The sequence below is a fragment of the Columba livia genome, chromosome 10 (assembly GCF_036013475.1).
Source record: "Columba livia isolate bColLiv1 breed racing homer chromosome 10, bColLiv1.pat.W.v2, whole genome shotgun sequence".
In the NCBI taxonomy this organism is placed as follows: domain Eukaryota; kingdom Metazoa; phylum Chordata; class Aves; order Columbiformes; family Columbidae; genus Columba; species Columba livia.
In genome coordinates this window covers 16,505,033-16,519,444 of record NC_088611.1, presented here as the reverse complement: position 1 = coordinate 16,519,444, position 14,412 = coordinate 16,505,033, and the positions used below count along the sequence as shown (strand labels likewise).

At 42.1% G+C, this 14,412-nt stretch overlaps 1 protein-coding gene across 1 annotated transcript in view; it reads left to right on the top strand.

Annotated features, from left to right (window-relative positions):
- PTPRG (protein tyrosine phosphatase receptor type G) overlaps positions 1-14,412 on the top strand; it is a 401,446-nt gene that overhangs the window by 375,664 nt on the left and 11,370 nt on the right. The window contains exons 16-22 of the mRNA XM_065075568.1: positions 9,390-9,486; positions 11,145-11,227; positions 11,455-11,589; positions 11,824-11,958; positions 12,359-12,531; positions 13,401-13,536; positions 13,872-14,018. Of these exons, the coding sequence (XP_064931640.1) occupies positions 9,390-9,486; positions 11,145-11,227; positions 11,455-11,589; positions 11,824-11,958; positions 12,359-12,531; positions 13,401-13,536; positions 13,872-14,018 (906 nt within the window). The remainder of the gene's footprint in view (positions 1-9,389; positions 9,487-11,144; positions 11,228-11,454; positions 11,590-11,823; positions 11,959-12,358; positions 12,532-13,400; positions 13,537-13,871; positions 14,019-14,412) is intronic.

Sequence of the window (14,412 nt, the reverse complement as noted above, 5' to 3'; positions counted from 1 at the left end):
AATATGCTCGAGTCAGTATTCCTTGGCTAGTATATAGGCATTTATTTCATTCAGTCTAATCGCAGTCACTGCTGAACTTTTGGAAGTACTGAGAAGCAGGAGGAGGCCCAGGAGATTGCATGGAGCTGTGCTGCTGTGTCCCCACCAGCAAAAGGTGTGTTTGTGCAATGCATCTGAATCAGAGAGGCAGCTCTGCTTACAAACAAAACAATGAAACAAAATAGGTGGCCTAATATCTACAGCTTCTTCACTTACTGCAGTAAAGACAAGACTGTATGCAGGACTTGTTTTTAATGAGATCATTTAAAACATTTATTGTTGCTGTTTGGTTACTGTCTATAAAGAGTGGCTGCTTTGCTGGTGCCCAAAAACCGTTGTGTAAGTTAGAAACATTTTGTATTCATGAGGGAGGCAAATGTGTAAGGTGTTAAAGTGATTTAGTTCAATTGACTGCTGGCTGGATGGCTGAGCAGGGATATTGAGGCATTTAACAATGTTGATGGTATTCAGGACAAACATTTATTCTCCAGAGAGTAGAATTTGATCAGGATGATCAAATGCGACTCACTCTTCTCAATTATTTATGAATTGCGACCCCGGTGCTATTCATCACAGCTGGGTTTTACACCATTTAATTATTCAAAATAATCAGCAACACATCTGTAAACTTGGTCTGGCTTTAAGCAGGTTTTGCTTCAGCTGTCACAAAATCACTGCTATTAACAAATGTTGGACACCTTCCGCCTGTGTTTTAGCAAAGAAAAACACTGCTCTAATAGCCCTGTATTTTTCCTTTCCTCCTGGAGCTCCCTGCTGTGAGTGCCAGGCTGTGGCAGCCCATCGGAGAGATGGCTTGGGCCAATTAGTCCTGTTCTGGGGAGCGCGGGGTCCCCTCTGAAGGGAAGTTAAACTCCTCCGACTGCACCACACATGCCAAATTCTGTTCTCTGCGCTGGCTTAACATTTGGAGTGTCTTCTTTGAAGTCAGTATAGCTGCTCCAGAAGTATTTCTCTATAGCTGAGGTCTCGGCTTCCTAAAGAGTAAATGAAATCTCCTCCTAGATTAAGGAGAAGGAATACGAACAATGCAATCACTGTCTGGCCTGAACCATCCAGCTCCCTTTCATTGCTTGTGTCCTGCGCTGCTGATGCCTTGTGGGCCTGATTTTCTTCCTTGTGGTTCACAGTGGTGGGACAGAAGGGTTAAACCCAGGGTTTTTCACAAAACCCATAGGTAAAATGTTTCTCAAGTGCCTAAACTGACTCAGAGATCAGAATGCCGGTTCTGAGAGTGGCTGAGGGATAGAGGAGCCTGAGGTTATGTTTGTACAGTAGCTATTGGAAGCAGCAAGTGGTGTAACTTCTCACATCTGGTCAGATCCAGCCATGGTGTGTGTGCTGGAATTGCATCTGCCAGCTACCGTGAAACTTAGTTAATGTTTTATGGAGAAACAGCAGGATTCCAGCTGAAACGGAAAATCCAGTGTTACAGGGCTGCTAGTCTTGGGTGGAAAGTACCGCAGCCACATCATGCCTTCTTGCCTGGGGAACTTCTGAAAAGAGGTATTAGGTTCTGCAGTCATATGGGCTTTTTACAAAAAAATCTGTGTTTTACATCTAAGAGAAAGAGAGAAGAGGATGCCAAGGGGATGCTGAGAAAAAGTCATCGGTACTACAGAATAAATAAATCTTCTCAAAGATAGCCAGCACATGGGATTTTTTCAAAGGAGAAAAGGATCAAAAATCTCTTCAGAAATTTCTGTTGTAGGAGGTTTTATGGTGGAGCCTGTGAAAGGAAAGACTAAGCTAGGCACACATACTTTGCCTGATGTATAAGGTAAATGTTCTCCATTCATTGATTGCTAGTTTTTGGTGTTCTTGTGGTTTTGGCAGCATGTTGTGGGATTGTATTGAGTTGGTTTTTACATGAAGAAGATTCCTTTGAAAGTAAATTGTGTGAATACCCCCTCCTTCTCTTAAAATAAGCTGTAATTAAAGCTAAATATTTTGCGAATGTGCTTAGGAAGTGTTTTGTGTGAGGAGGAAAAAAAGGACTTTCAACGCACAAATCTTTCCTTGGAAGGCACATGCAGAATGAATCCTTATTCCCTCTGGGTAATCATAGTGCAAGTAGCCAGCTTTATTGTCTGGTGATAGCTGGGCTTTCTTGTATATACAGAATTGTTAAGATTTCCTTTGAGTCCTGTGAATTTTCTATTTTTGATATAAACTAGAAATACAAGACCCAGTGTAATACTGAACAACAAATAGCTTTTTAAAATTAAGTCCACGATCTTGCATCGCCAGTGCTGGTCTCTGATATAACTCTTTGTATTCCGTCTTGGAATTCGTTCAACCTAATACTGTAGAAAGTTCAAGGAGGTTTCTTGGCTTGCTCTTGGGCAGCTCCAGCACCCTCTTGCTGTGGAATACAGGGGGAAATACAGCCTTTTTATAGGGTATCACCAGGGCAGAGTTTGGTGGCAAGGCTCAGCAGAGATTGAGAGGCTTCCTGAGCCAGAGATTATATCTACTCCTTGTCTAGCAGAGATTTTCCTGGCATCATTATGTTTAATAGTCTTTGATAGATCTTCCACAGATTTCTGATTGCCTCTTGAGCCTTTTAGACTCCTGGTGTCCAGAGCAACCCGTGGCGATGAATTCTGCAATTTGTTTCCCAAGAATGGACTTCTTTCACCTTTAACTCATGCCTATTAACTTCTCTTTGTGCCTCCTAGTGCTTGCATTAGAAAGTACATCCCTGTTCACTTCAATGCCTCACTTGATCCTGTCTGCCTCCCTCAAATTCCCCATTAATAATCTGTTTTCAAATCTGAGGAAGTCTAAATTATTTAATTTGTTTGTTTGAGGGAGCCATTCTAGACTTGCAGTGACTTGTTTTCTCTGTTCCTTTTTTCCTTCCTTTACCATACCCTTTTTGAGATAGAAAGGCCAAAACTGTGCACAGTATTTAATGAGTGGGTTTACTGCAGAGTTCTGCAGGAGCACAGCGATGTTTTCTGTTTAGTTTTCTATTACTTTCCTCCTTCCTAACATACTATTTGTTTTTTAACAACTACTGAGCACTCAGCTGACACCTCCAGAAAACTATCAGCTGTGACCCCAAGGTCTCGTCACTGAATGGCAATAGCAAATTGGGAACCTGTCAGTATCTATGTATAGTTAGGGTTGTTTTTCCCAAGTACATCACTTTGCATTTATCAACATTGAATTTCATTTGCCATTTTATCATTCAGCCACTCAGTATTGCAAGATTGTTCTGCTTCCCTTCACAAACAGCTTTTGTTCTAATTATCCTGAATAATTTTCTATCATAAACACGTTTTATCTCCTCTGCAGTCCATTTATGAATAGATTAGGTCCCTGTAAGGTCCCACTGGTAAAATCTGAACACTGACAATTCCAGGGTGGAGTGTTCTACCTTTAACCGGTTAGTATACATGGCGAGTTTTCTTTTGCTCCAGGACAGATCAATCTTTAATGTTTTCTGAGAGGCCTCTTCACAAACATTTTGGAAATCCAAATATGCTATTCTCTTCCAGACTGTTCTTATCTACAGACTTCTTCAGGGACCTCTCCACTACTATTTATTACAGCATCTAGCAGTTTGCCCCACAGATAAGTCAGATTTAGTGGGCTCTAGTGCTTGAAATCCCTTCTGAATCTCATTTTAAAAACTGATGTCACATTTGTCATCTTCCATTCCCCTGATAGCCTGACTATGTAAGGCATGTGCCCTCCAAATTCTTGTATCAAAGAGAGCGCGAAGTGCCACCTCCCACGGTAAAGCTTTTCCCTCCCTCCTGGTTACTGGAATAACACAGTAAGTTTTTTAAGTAGTTGTGTCCTTTTGCTCTAAGAAAGAAACACTAAGTCAAGAAATCACCCTCCATCCCCAAAGCTAACTGTGAATTTTTATAGTAGAATGCAGTATTTGGATTTCTGAGATCAGACCATTTTATTTCTTTCCTCCCTCATTCTGGAGTGGGTTGGTCAGTGCTGCGGGGGTGATTGGAGGGGGTCAGCGCAATCTCTGCAGACCTCTCCTGCCTGTGGCCATGTGAGCCTGATGATTCATTGCCAATTTGGAGTCTGAACAGGCTTGCTGAACTTGGAGGCAGGCTGTCTAGCTCCCTCATCACATAAATTGAAAATATCTTTATACTCCAGTGGCACCTTCTTCTAAATGTCCTGAAATAAAAGAAAATAACATAAATCTATATCTTCAGCGATGTGGCAGGGATTTGCTAGCGTTATTCTCATGGTTTCTGCTCCTTGGGGCAGGGGTCACTTGCTCTTTTTAACCGGTGACCTCAGAATGTTATTCTCTAGCAAAGGGCCGCATTGAAGACAGATAATGCTGCCCTTTGCACATTTCTTGAGACACTAAAATCACACTGTAGTTATACTGGCATCCCTTACAGATTAGACACATCTTACACCAGACACATTATTATAACTGCATCTACACCGAGAAATTTGGCAGTAGAAAGATGCCGTTTCAAAAGCATGCTGCTAGCAAACGTTACTGCGCTGGGAAATGTTTTATAACCCAAAAGTGCCGTAATGAGAAGTGTTCTCAGCCTGTGTGTTGCTGTGCTGAGCCCAAAGGAAGCAGCGCTGTGACGCTGGAGGAGGGATTGTTGCACCAAGGGTCTTCCTGGAGTTCTCAGTTTTTATCTCATCAATTGACCTGGCCTAATAAATTGACATTGTGAATTAAGAGATGAAGTTGAAGGGAAGCAATAAAAGAAGTTCAGATATCTGGGCTTCCTGTTCCTAACCCTAGTACTGTATCCATACCCAAAGTTCCTGCCTGGAAGACCCATTTGGAGGAGCTGTAACCCCTCATGGACAATCATAGAGTCATAGAATGTCCCGAGTTGGAAGGGACTCACAAGGATCATCGAGTCCAACTCCTGTCCCTGCACAGGACAACCCTAACATTCACACCATGTGTCTGAGAGCATTGTCCAAATGCTTCTTGAACACTGTCAGGCTTGAGACCATGACACCTCACAAGGTTTAGGTTCGACTCTGACACCTCCCTGCAAGCAAACAGTCCTCCACCGTCCTCTCCTCTCTCGTTCATTTACATGAATTTTTAGCTATCTATTAATGATTCCTCCACTGTTATGCCTGTGTTGAGTCCTTTTGGTTTGTTTATTTTTCCCTTCCTTTCTAGTCTGTCCCCAGCTCACCTCTCTTGAGTGCTGTCGGAGAGTTTATACTAGTGCTAAATTATTGCAAAAATCTACACTACTCCTGTGGGATATCTTCAAATGCTATCTGCTGTCTCTGTTGGTATGCTGTCTTCATGTTTGCCGTGATAAAACAAACAGCAAGAATACTACCGTAGAATTCTCTAATTCGGGATTAAAATAACAGGTCAAAAACGATTTTAAGGGTGGATGAACTAGGTGCTTTCATGCTGAAAAATATCACAATAATATCAAAACAGAGCTATGGGTCTTCTCTAATTTTTTAGTCCTTCAGATCAAGGTATTTCCTTTGTTCATGATTCTTCCTCATTGCTATTCATAGGCTTTCACAGTTCAGCCCCTGCCAGGACATCAGACTGAAGTAATGGGAAACAACAGCCGCACCGCATAAGGCCAAATCAAGAGACCGAGTTCCCGCTCAGTCATTGTAGCAAAAATTCTTGCTCAGAAGCTTATATTGCCAGCAAGACACTGGAGCAGTTTGATTTTACACTTAAATGGAAATTCTTTGAAGTTTAGGAGAAACTAATCTGTAACTTGTTTCATAAAGGCAGCGAAAATGGGTCGTTAAACCTGGGTGTATCAAATTCCAATTAGCATTAGCATGGACAATATAATTAAAAGGTAAATTAGCCATAATAGCATAGACTAGAACACTTTTTACAGTAACTAACGGTCAATTGAAACCATGTACTTTGGTTTCTTGGGTTGTCAGTGATAAGTTGAAAGGACAGAACAAGAGCCTGTATCCATTCGTCTTTGGACAGTTCTGTGTTCTGCAAAGTTAAACACGAAGATCAGCAGTGCACTAGCCCGCCGCCCTTAAAATCAGTGAGAGAGACTAAGCAGGATTAAGAAAAGCCAAATAAAAGACTCTAGAGCTGAAAAGTTTGTGGCTGAATTACAGATGTGGTGCTATGGACATTATCTGTCCTAGTGCAAGGTACCAGTAGCAGTTTTGTGCTAATTGGAGAGGAGTTTGTTTAGGCTGCACTGAAAAGCCTGGGGTCAGACCCGGCCTGGTGGCCCACCTGCAAACTTCAGTTACAATAATAATAATATAATCATGGTGGTGTTTTAAATGTAAATGAAGGACTTGGTAGCCAGTAAGATTTAGAAATCCCAGGGTGTTCATTGCATAAGCAACAGAAAACGCTGGGAAAGTAAATATGTCATATACATAAATGTGGTAAAATGGCGTAATTAGGATGGTGACTTTTTGGAACTTTCTCCAGGGTGATATTTATCAACACTGGGCTGTCCTCTTCTGCCAAGGCGTAAATAATGCTCTGAACAGAGGCACAGGTAACAGGCTGCAACTGGTCTTATCTTCTTTTGCAGCATTTTGCACACTGATGAAAGACAGACACCTTGACTTTAATAACAAAGGAATGTTAACTTAAGCCTTACTGACGGGTGTAGTGAGCTTGTGGTTTAGTAATTTGCTGTTAGAATTTGGACAGATTGAGCTAGGAGGGTCAGAGAGCATGGATAACCACCCCCTGCTCTCAACCCCATCCATCCATGCAGCACATTCAGACATTGTCTGTGGCCAGCACGGAGCTGGAGATGTCCTGAGCTCCCTTCTCAGCCTCAGCATCCCTGAGCATTGTTTCTGTCCTGGATTGAGGAGAAAAGGGGAGACTGAAGTCAAAACGGTCTTTTGTTTCTACATTGATTTCTAAAATGACAGAAAGAGTTGAGGTGCATTGCTAACAGGGAGCTTGTCCTGGACAGGCTCCTTTTGCTATGCTTTTGCAGTGCGTAGAGATAGGAATCCACCATTATAGCAGCTTTCCAAAATATTAAAAATCATTTAGAATGTTATGTGTTAAGAAAAGCCATTTTCAGATGATCAGGTCTCACAGCATCAGACCTTCTTTTCCATTGCTGTGTTTTTCACTGTCTTAGCTTAATCTTCCTCTTCTATTAACTTTATATTGGCCAGCTGGGAACATGTACAGTTGAGAAAACAGTCAGCATCAACATAAAAAGGTTAATTAAAATGATTAACCTCACCAACAATTCCCTTATGAAAAAATCCTATAGAATTTAATAGAAAGCAATACATTTACTATGTAGTATTTAAACTGTCAGAGAAAATTCCTTAGCAGGGAGGTAATTCCCTATTAAATTCTATAACTTTTTAGAGTATTCTCCACAGAACCTTATTGGATTCATCTGTATTAAATTCTACACCATTTGGCATAAATATTTCAATGCTAATAACTTCTAAAAAGAATTTTTTAGTGATGCAGAGATATAGGATTTGATGTGAGGCTTTTAAGAAGTAGGGGGTTATTTTTTAGGAGTGACCTACAATGGTACATCAGTGATGTTATATGATTTCTAAATGCAAAAAAAAAGGTAAAACGAAATTAGATTAAATCAACCTAACATGTAAGTAATGCTGCTTTTCCAGTTATGACAGGCTGAACTGATCCTGCCCATTGTGTAATCAGAAGTCCCTTGCTTACCAGAGCTGACAGGCAGAATTAAGGGAAGCACACACTTTAATGTGTTTTTATATTTCTGTGATAGAAATGGAACTATGAAAATTCTATTAGGGCCAGCTGAGAGTTTTGCTTGATTCTTCTTTGTCTTTGCTCAGCTCATCTCCTTGAATGTGTTGTGCTTCTCCCTCTGGGGAAGTTGGGAAGGAGAGAGGCAAGCGATTGTTATTTGGGAGTGTCATGCGGATATAAAAGCTATAAAATGTTCAAGGTTTTAGTATACTTTGCACTTTTAAAATGTAAATGCTGGGAAAGATATCAAAATTGCTATGCAAGTCCTTTGTGAAATGTCTGCATAATGCTGAACTCTGTTACATCTGCTGTTTGTATAGCATTTCTCTTGATAATTTTTCTTTGTCACTTAGCTCGTGATCTTTGTAGCAGCTGTGAGCTCCTAATGACTTTCCCTCTTAGGCAGGTTCTATACTGTTATTTTTAAAGCCTAAAGTACCAAGTAATTTGGCACTTCCCCGTATATCCTTGGGGGAAATTGGTTTTGTTTGGTGTGGTTTCTGAGACTCACAAAAGCTTTTAATAAATATCATTTCGTCCACAGCTTTGTAAATGCCAAACATCGAAATGTTTTTCTAAAATGTGTTTTTAAATTAAGAATATTTATGTTAGTGATAAAAAGGAGTTTAACTTTTTCAGGAAGATTGTGGTTAAATAGATAGAAAAAATATCTTGGAGGTGGTGTGATACCTGAGTTTTAGTGATTCAGTGTGCAAGAAGTGTGTAACTCTCTAGGACAGCCTGGCCAAAGGGAACAGCTGCTTTTCTCTAGGGTCAGAGAAAAGACCCTCCACTGCCCCATTTCAATAGCCCTGTATTCTGTTGTTGGTCAGTGTGGGTAAGGGATAGGTTAAGAACTAAAAAAAAAAAATCAATGGGAATGAGATATCTAACCTACAGCCTCCACTAGACAGAAATCTGCATCTCCAGCTTCATGAACACCTTGGCAAGCCTGACCTCTTTCTGCTTTGTAAATGTATATATATATATACATGCATACAGCCTTTTATCTTCTTCACAATATCCTAGGCTGTTAATCAGTGTCCAAGCAGTGGTATTTAAAGCACTCACTGTTATCTTCAGAGATCTATTTTATTTATATTTTATAAAAGGCATCTCTCTGCAGAGAACTAACAAAAGGTCAGTGCCAAACTTAAATGTCAGAAACCCTGTTTTGAGAGGTTATAAGCAGATAAGTTGTCCAGCGGTCAAAAGTCTTCTGTTGAACTGTTTTTTCTGCTTAGTTTCTTACACCGCACAGGGCACTCTTGCCTTTGAGGGACTCTGTCTTCCCTTCCCAAGGAGGGACAGAGTGGGGCATCACAGGACATGCGGTCCAGAAGATGGATGGACTGCTGGGCCAGGGGACAGCTGGCCCTTGGGGTTCCCAAAGTGCATCTGTCACCGAGTCTGTGGAGAGGAGCATAACCCAGGGAGCAGCTGACATAGCTCGGTTGAAGCACACCATGCCATACAGGACAACACTGAAAGGCTTTGTGTTTAATCCAGCAATTAAGATACCAATATTTTAAATATGGTTTCTGTGAGCTGTTGCAAAAGGAGATGAAGCTCATTGTTCTTGGACTGACACATTTACCGTCTGAATAATTTTTATGCCTAGGAAGTGCAGCGCTGTACAGCTGACATGAACATCACTGCAGAGCATTCCAACCACCCCGACAACAAGCACAAGAACAGATACATCAACATCCTAGCCTGTAAGTAAGCACTGGCCAAAAGCACAGCGAGTCAACCGAAAAAGGCGCTTTCTTCTCACAGTGTGTCTGTGTGTGACTGGAAAAGGCACGTGGTTTCAAGTTACATTATTACACAGTAATTAATACACATATGAAAGTGTGACTGAGAGATCATTTCCCTACTAAAGACAGTGGATGTTTTTGCTTCTCTGGGGCCAGGATTTCACTCCAGCTTTTGTTTTAAAATTTTTTGCAGTTTGATGGTCCAAGTGTAGTCTTAGGAGTATCAATTTTGTGTGAAATTTTGTGGAGCAATAACTGATGATCAGAGCTTTTCTACCCGCTAATGTCTGAAAACTGGCCTAGGGGAAGTGCGTGGTGGAGCGAAGAGTTTTATTGATGATCCCTGGGATTCCCTTACAATCCCAAAGGTGCTAAATCTTTACAGAGTGTATCTGCTGTATTTCAAACTGCTTCAGCTGCATGTACGACTTGGACAAACAGTGATCTTTGTAGCACAGGGCAGGCTTTGCCTGCATTCCTCTGAGAACTGCAAATCTGGACTCTGGTCTGAAATGCAAATTACTACAGGTTTGGGATGGAAATGCGGTAACCTTTTTCTATGTCATTCTCTGATGTGGAACAAATGGCAGATGCAGCAGTCGCTGTGGTTTAGGATCAAAGATGAAGAGCCACTGATAAAAAGTTCACAATGCTCATAAACATTGCAATAAATCTTGAATGTTTTTGATGGTGTAGGAAGGAAATGCATGTCTCTAACAGATTCTCAGAAGTAATCAAGGTGCCAGCTGAGAACCAATTCCCAGACCTATAAAAGACTTACTGTGTGGCCTTGGGCAAGGAGATTCATTGTGATTGTCCCAGCTCTGATGTTAGACATAGATGTCTGGTCCCTCTGGGCACTGGAAGGCAAGTACCATTGGAGGAGAGCTGAGCAGGCACTCCAGTCCTCCAGATAGCCCCTGGAAGAACCTCTCTCTCCATTGACACCCAAGGAAGGCAACTGAAACAGATTCTTCATGCTTAAAGTTAGACCTCATGTCTCATCTTTGCATGTGTTGGAAGTGCCACCCAACCCAGTGCTGCTGCCTAGGAGCAGGAGGAGGACTGCAATTTTTTTCCTGATTTAAGCCAAAGTCAAGCATTTGGGTGGAAGAAAAAGAGTCTATCCTGTCGGTGTGATGAGGGTGGTGAAGTGAGGTCACTCAGCTCCCAGAGCTGGTGAAGCTGGTGGAGCCCAGGAGTGAATGGCAGGTAATGAGCTCAGACACGGAGCAAAGGCAGCATAGCTGCCTGAGGAGCTGCACCGGTGTCTGCGTGGGGTTGCACAGCCCCAGGGGTGTCCTGGGTCTCTGGATCACAGGACACTCTGTCACATGGATGATCCTAGAGATCGTGCTCCTGAGGCTCCAGTATCCTTTAAAGTTAAGCTGTCCCCACACGAACTACATACTTTAAAGGATGTGAAGACTGAGGACCTGCAACGGTGAACAGATGACCGAGAAGAGAAACTCCCATCTCCTTCTTGACTCCAAGGCAAACTTCTTCTGTCTATTAATAAGGGCTACTCCAACACCTAGAAAATGAGATTTTTTTTTTATCTGTAGTCCTGCACTGTTTTTCTTTAATGCTTCTCTGCTCTGTTTTTTATCCTACAGATGATCACAGCAGGGTGAAGCTAAGGCCTTTACCAGGAAAAGATTCTAAGCACAGTGACTACATTAATGCTAATTATGTCGATGTAAGTTGTTTGAATCATTTTTTCCTCTCTAGCTCTGAATCCTTCCACAAGGAGGAAGTATTGCCACTTGTGAAGTGGTTGTGTTTTCCAACTTCATCTGATAATTTTCTTACTAATTCCTCACTATTCTGAATGAGAAAGGCACATTTCTTTGTTACCTTTAAAATATTAATATGTCTGCGATGATATTGCTTTCATCTCACTTGGCATTATGGTTTTCTTTGAAGGGTTACAACAAAGCAAAAGCCTACATTGCTACGCAGGGACCTTTAAAGTCTACCTTTGAAGATTTCTGGAGGATGATTTGGGAACAAAACACTGGAATCATTGTCATGATCACAAACCTTGTTGAAAAAGGAAGAGTAAGAGTTTTTCTAGTTTGTTAGCAGTTGTTCCTTACCGCCTTCCCAAATCACTTGGGCAAAATTTGGTTTTAAATGGTTTGGGGTAATATATATTGATGTATAATATATAACTAAGATAACAGAGGGATACATAGCTAGCCATGATTTTGCTTTTTTAAAAAAGCTCTAAACACAAATATAAAGAAGCAACTCAAACCGTTAGCCAACCCACTCAACTATGTCTTTGTTCAGAGAAAATGCGATCAGTACTGGCCGTCAGAGAACAGCGAGGAGTATGGCAACATCATCGTCACCCTGAAGAGCACAAACATTCATGCCTGCTACACTGTGCGCCGCTTCACGGTCAGGAACACAAAGATGAAAAAGGTGAGTAAAGCCTTCATTGTTCTCATCCAGATGCCTTCTGGCTTGTGGGGGGTGCAAGGCACACAGGAGCAAAACTCAGCTGTTGCATAAGCAACTTGAAGTAGTAGGTGGATGGGAAATAAGGAAGCAAAGCCAGGCTTACAAGGAACCTGGTGAAAGGTGTAACCTGTTTCTTTTTTGCACCTTCATTGCTGCTTTGTTGTCACAGTTATTGCTGTTATTACTTGTTCCCACATGTATTTTTTTCTTGAACTCTGTCTCCACCTAGCAGGAGGCAGAGCTGCACAAGATTTCTTCTGTTAGAGTCCAGCACTTTTTCAGCTGAGCAAACCAGTAGGATTGAGTATCTTTCCTTGCTTCCCTTCCCTAATCCTTCTCTCTGCACACATTTTGCGCGCAGGGTCAGAAAGGGAACCCCAAAGGGCGGCAGAATGAGAGGATGGTTATTCAGTATCATTACACTCAGTGGCCTGACATGGGTGTGCCGGAGTACGCTCTGCCCGTGCTCACCTTCGTGAGGAGATCCTCGGCAGCCAGAACCCCAGACATGGGACCGGTGGTGGTGCACTGCAGGTATGATGGGTGGGATGAGCTGCTTCATGGCAAGCATAACCAGAGCACAACGTGCACTCTTACATGCCAACTGAGATAAACGCCGTAAGTTATTATTACAGGAGGAATGTGCCAGCATCATGGAGTGCAGGTAGACCTGAGCTTGCTTTGCCTACATCTTAAGACAAGTCCAGTGCAAAGCTTCCCAGTTGCATTGACAAAACCACATCATGATCCTGAGCTGCTGAGCATTGCACTGATGTGGTTGTGCAGTTCCTTGTTCCAAGTCCCATTCAGTAGGCAGAGCAGGATTACGTCTGCTGGCAACCAGCCATGTGAATAGATGGACACCTGAGCCTGCGGTTGCCACTGAACCACATTCACATTCACCAGCACTTGCAGTCAACAGAGGATTTCCCTTAAATTAATTAAGGGATGTGATCTTCATCACTGCGTGTGAGGGGGCTGTACAGCACCATAGTGAAGAGGAGAGGATGATGGGAGTTAAAGCTCCTTCCTGAGCAGAAATTGAGAAGCTCTGAAGAGTTCCCCTCTCCGGTGGACTGCTCTCCTCCCATTCAAAGAGTCCCACCTTCACAGGATTAGCCCCTTCATATGCCTTTCAACAGTGCTGGTACCACTAACATTTCCAGAGCAGGATCACAGCTCCACTGTGAAGTTCAAGCCTTACCTCAAGACTGAAGCCAACCAGGGCATGCCTGCTAAAATTCCAAAAAAAATGTAATATTTTGTTTAGAAAATTTTGCAGTTGAGGCTTGCAGGGAAATGAAAGTCTGTGAACAGGAGTATTTGCTTAGTTCCGTTGTGCTGTTATGAACATTTACTTTGGTCCAGATGTATTACATGGGTTTCTCTTATGTCTTCTATAGTGCTGGTGTTGGCAGAACTGGTACCTACATTGTGATAGACAGTATGCTGCAACAGATAAAAGACAAAAGCACAGTTAATGTCCTGGGTTTCCTGAAACATATCAGGACACAGCGAAACTACCTCGTCCAGACAGAGGTAAAGATTGCAGTGGGGTTGAATTTAAAGCCTTTTATGTTATAATCGAAAAGAAAATGGCTTTTTCATTTACATCCCTGTAAAAATTGAATATATCACTGGGCATTTTTTGTACTTGAATGTCTCTCTTTTCCTAGATCAGAAACTTCAGATTTTGCTTTTGACTTATTCAGTGTTGTATGTGCTACACTTATACATGTTTATTCTGGGTTTGGCAGTATTTGCATGGGTAGCTTGTTTTGCACACCGTTTCCTTTAGTGTGCTCTACCCCTCAGTTAAAACAGCTGTTTAGTTTATTCCAAGCACCTACGTGACATGCAGGTTTTTATTCTAGGAGCAGTACATTTTTATTCATGATGCCTTGTTGGAAGCCATCCTCGGGAAGGAAACTGAAGTATCTGCAAACCAGCTGCATAGTTACGTTAACAGCATCCTCATACCTGGCATAGGAGGGAAGACACGACTAGAAAAACAGTTCAAGGTACGGCTTATCACTGCCATCCAGAGGGACTTAATTTCCCTACTGTGTTTTGTACAGCCTGTCTTCACTGTCAGTTGTCACAGATAAGGAACCAAACCAGCACACTTGATTAGCACAGCATCACGAAAAGTTCGTTGCTCCGTCAGTCTTAGCTACACTGTTGGAAATCAGCGCTAACACTCTTGAAATCAGAGGTGAGAAGAGGGACGCGGACACTGGTCTGAGTGTGCTGCTGGTCTCCCTGTTCCTGAGGGAACGTGGATGTTCCCCAGTCTGTGGTTAGCCTGTCGGGAAGCCGCCCTCCAAATCATGGCTCTGATGCATATATATGGAGAAAAACTTGAAATGCTATTTCAGCACTGTAGATAAAGAATTAAGAACGTTTTAAGACCAG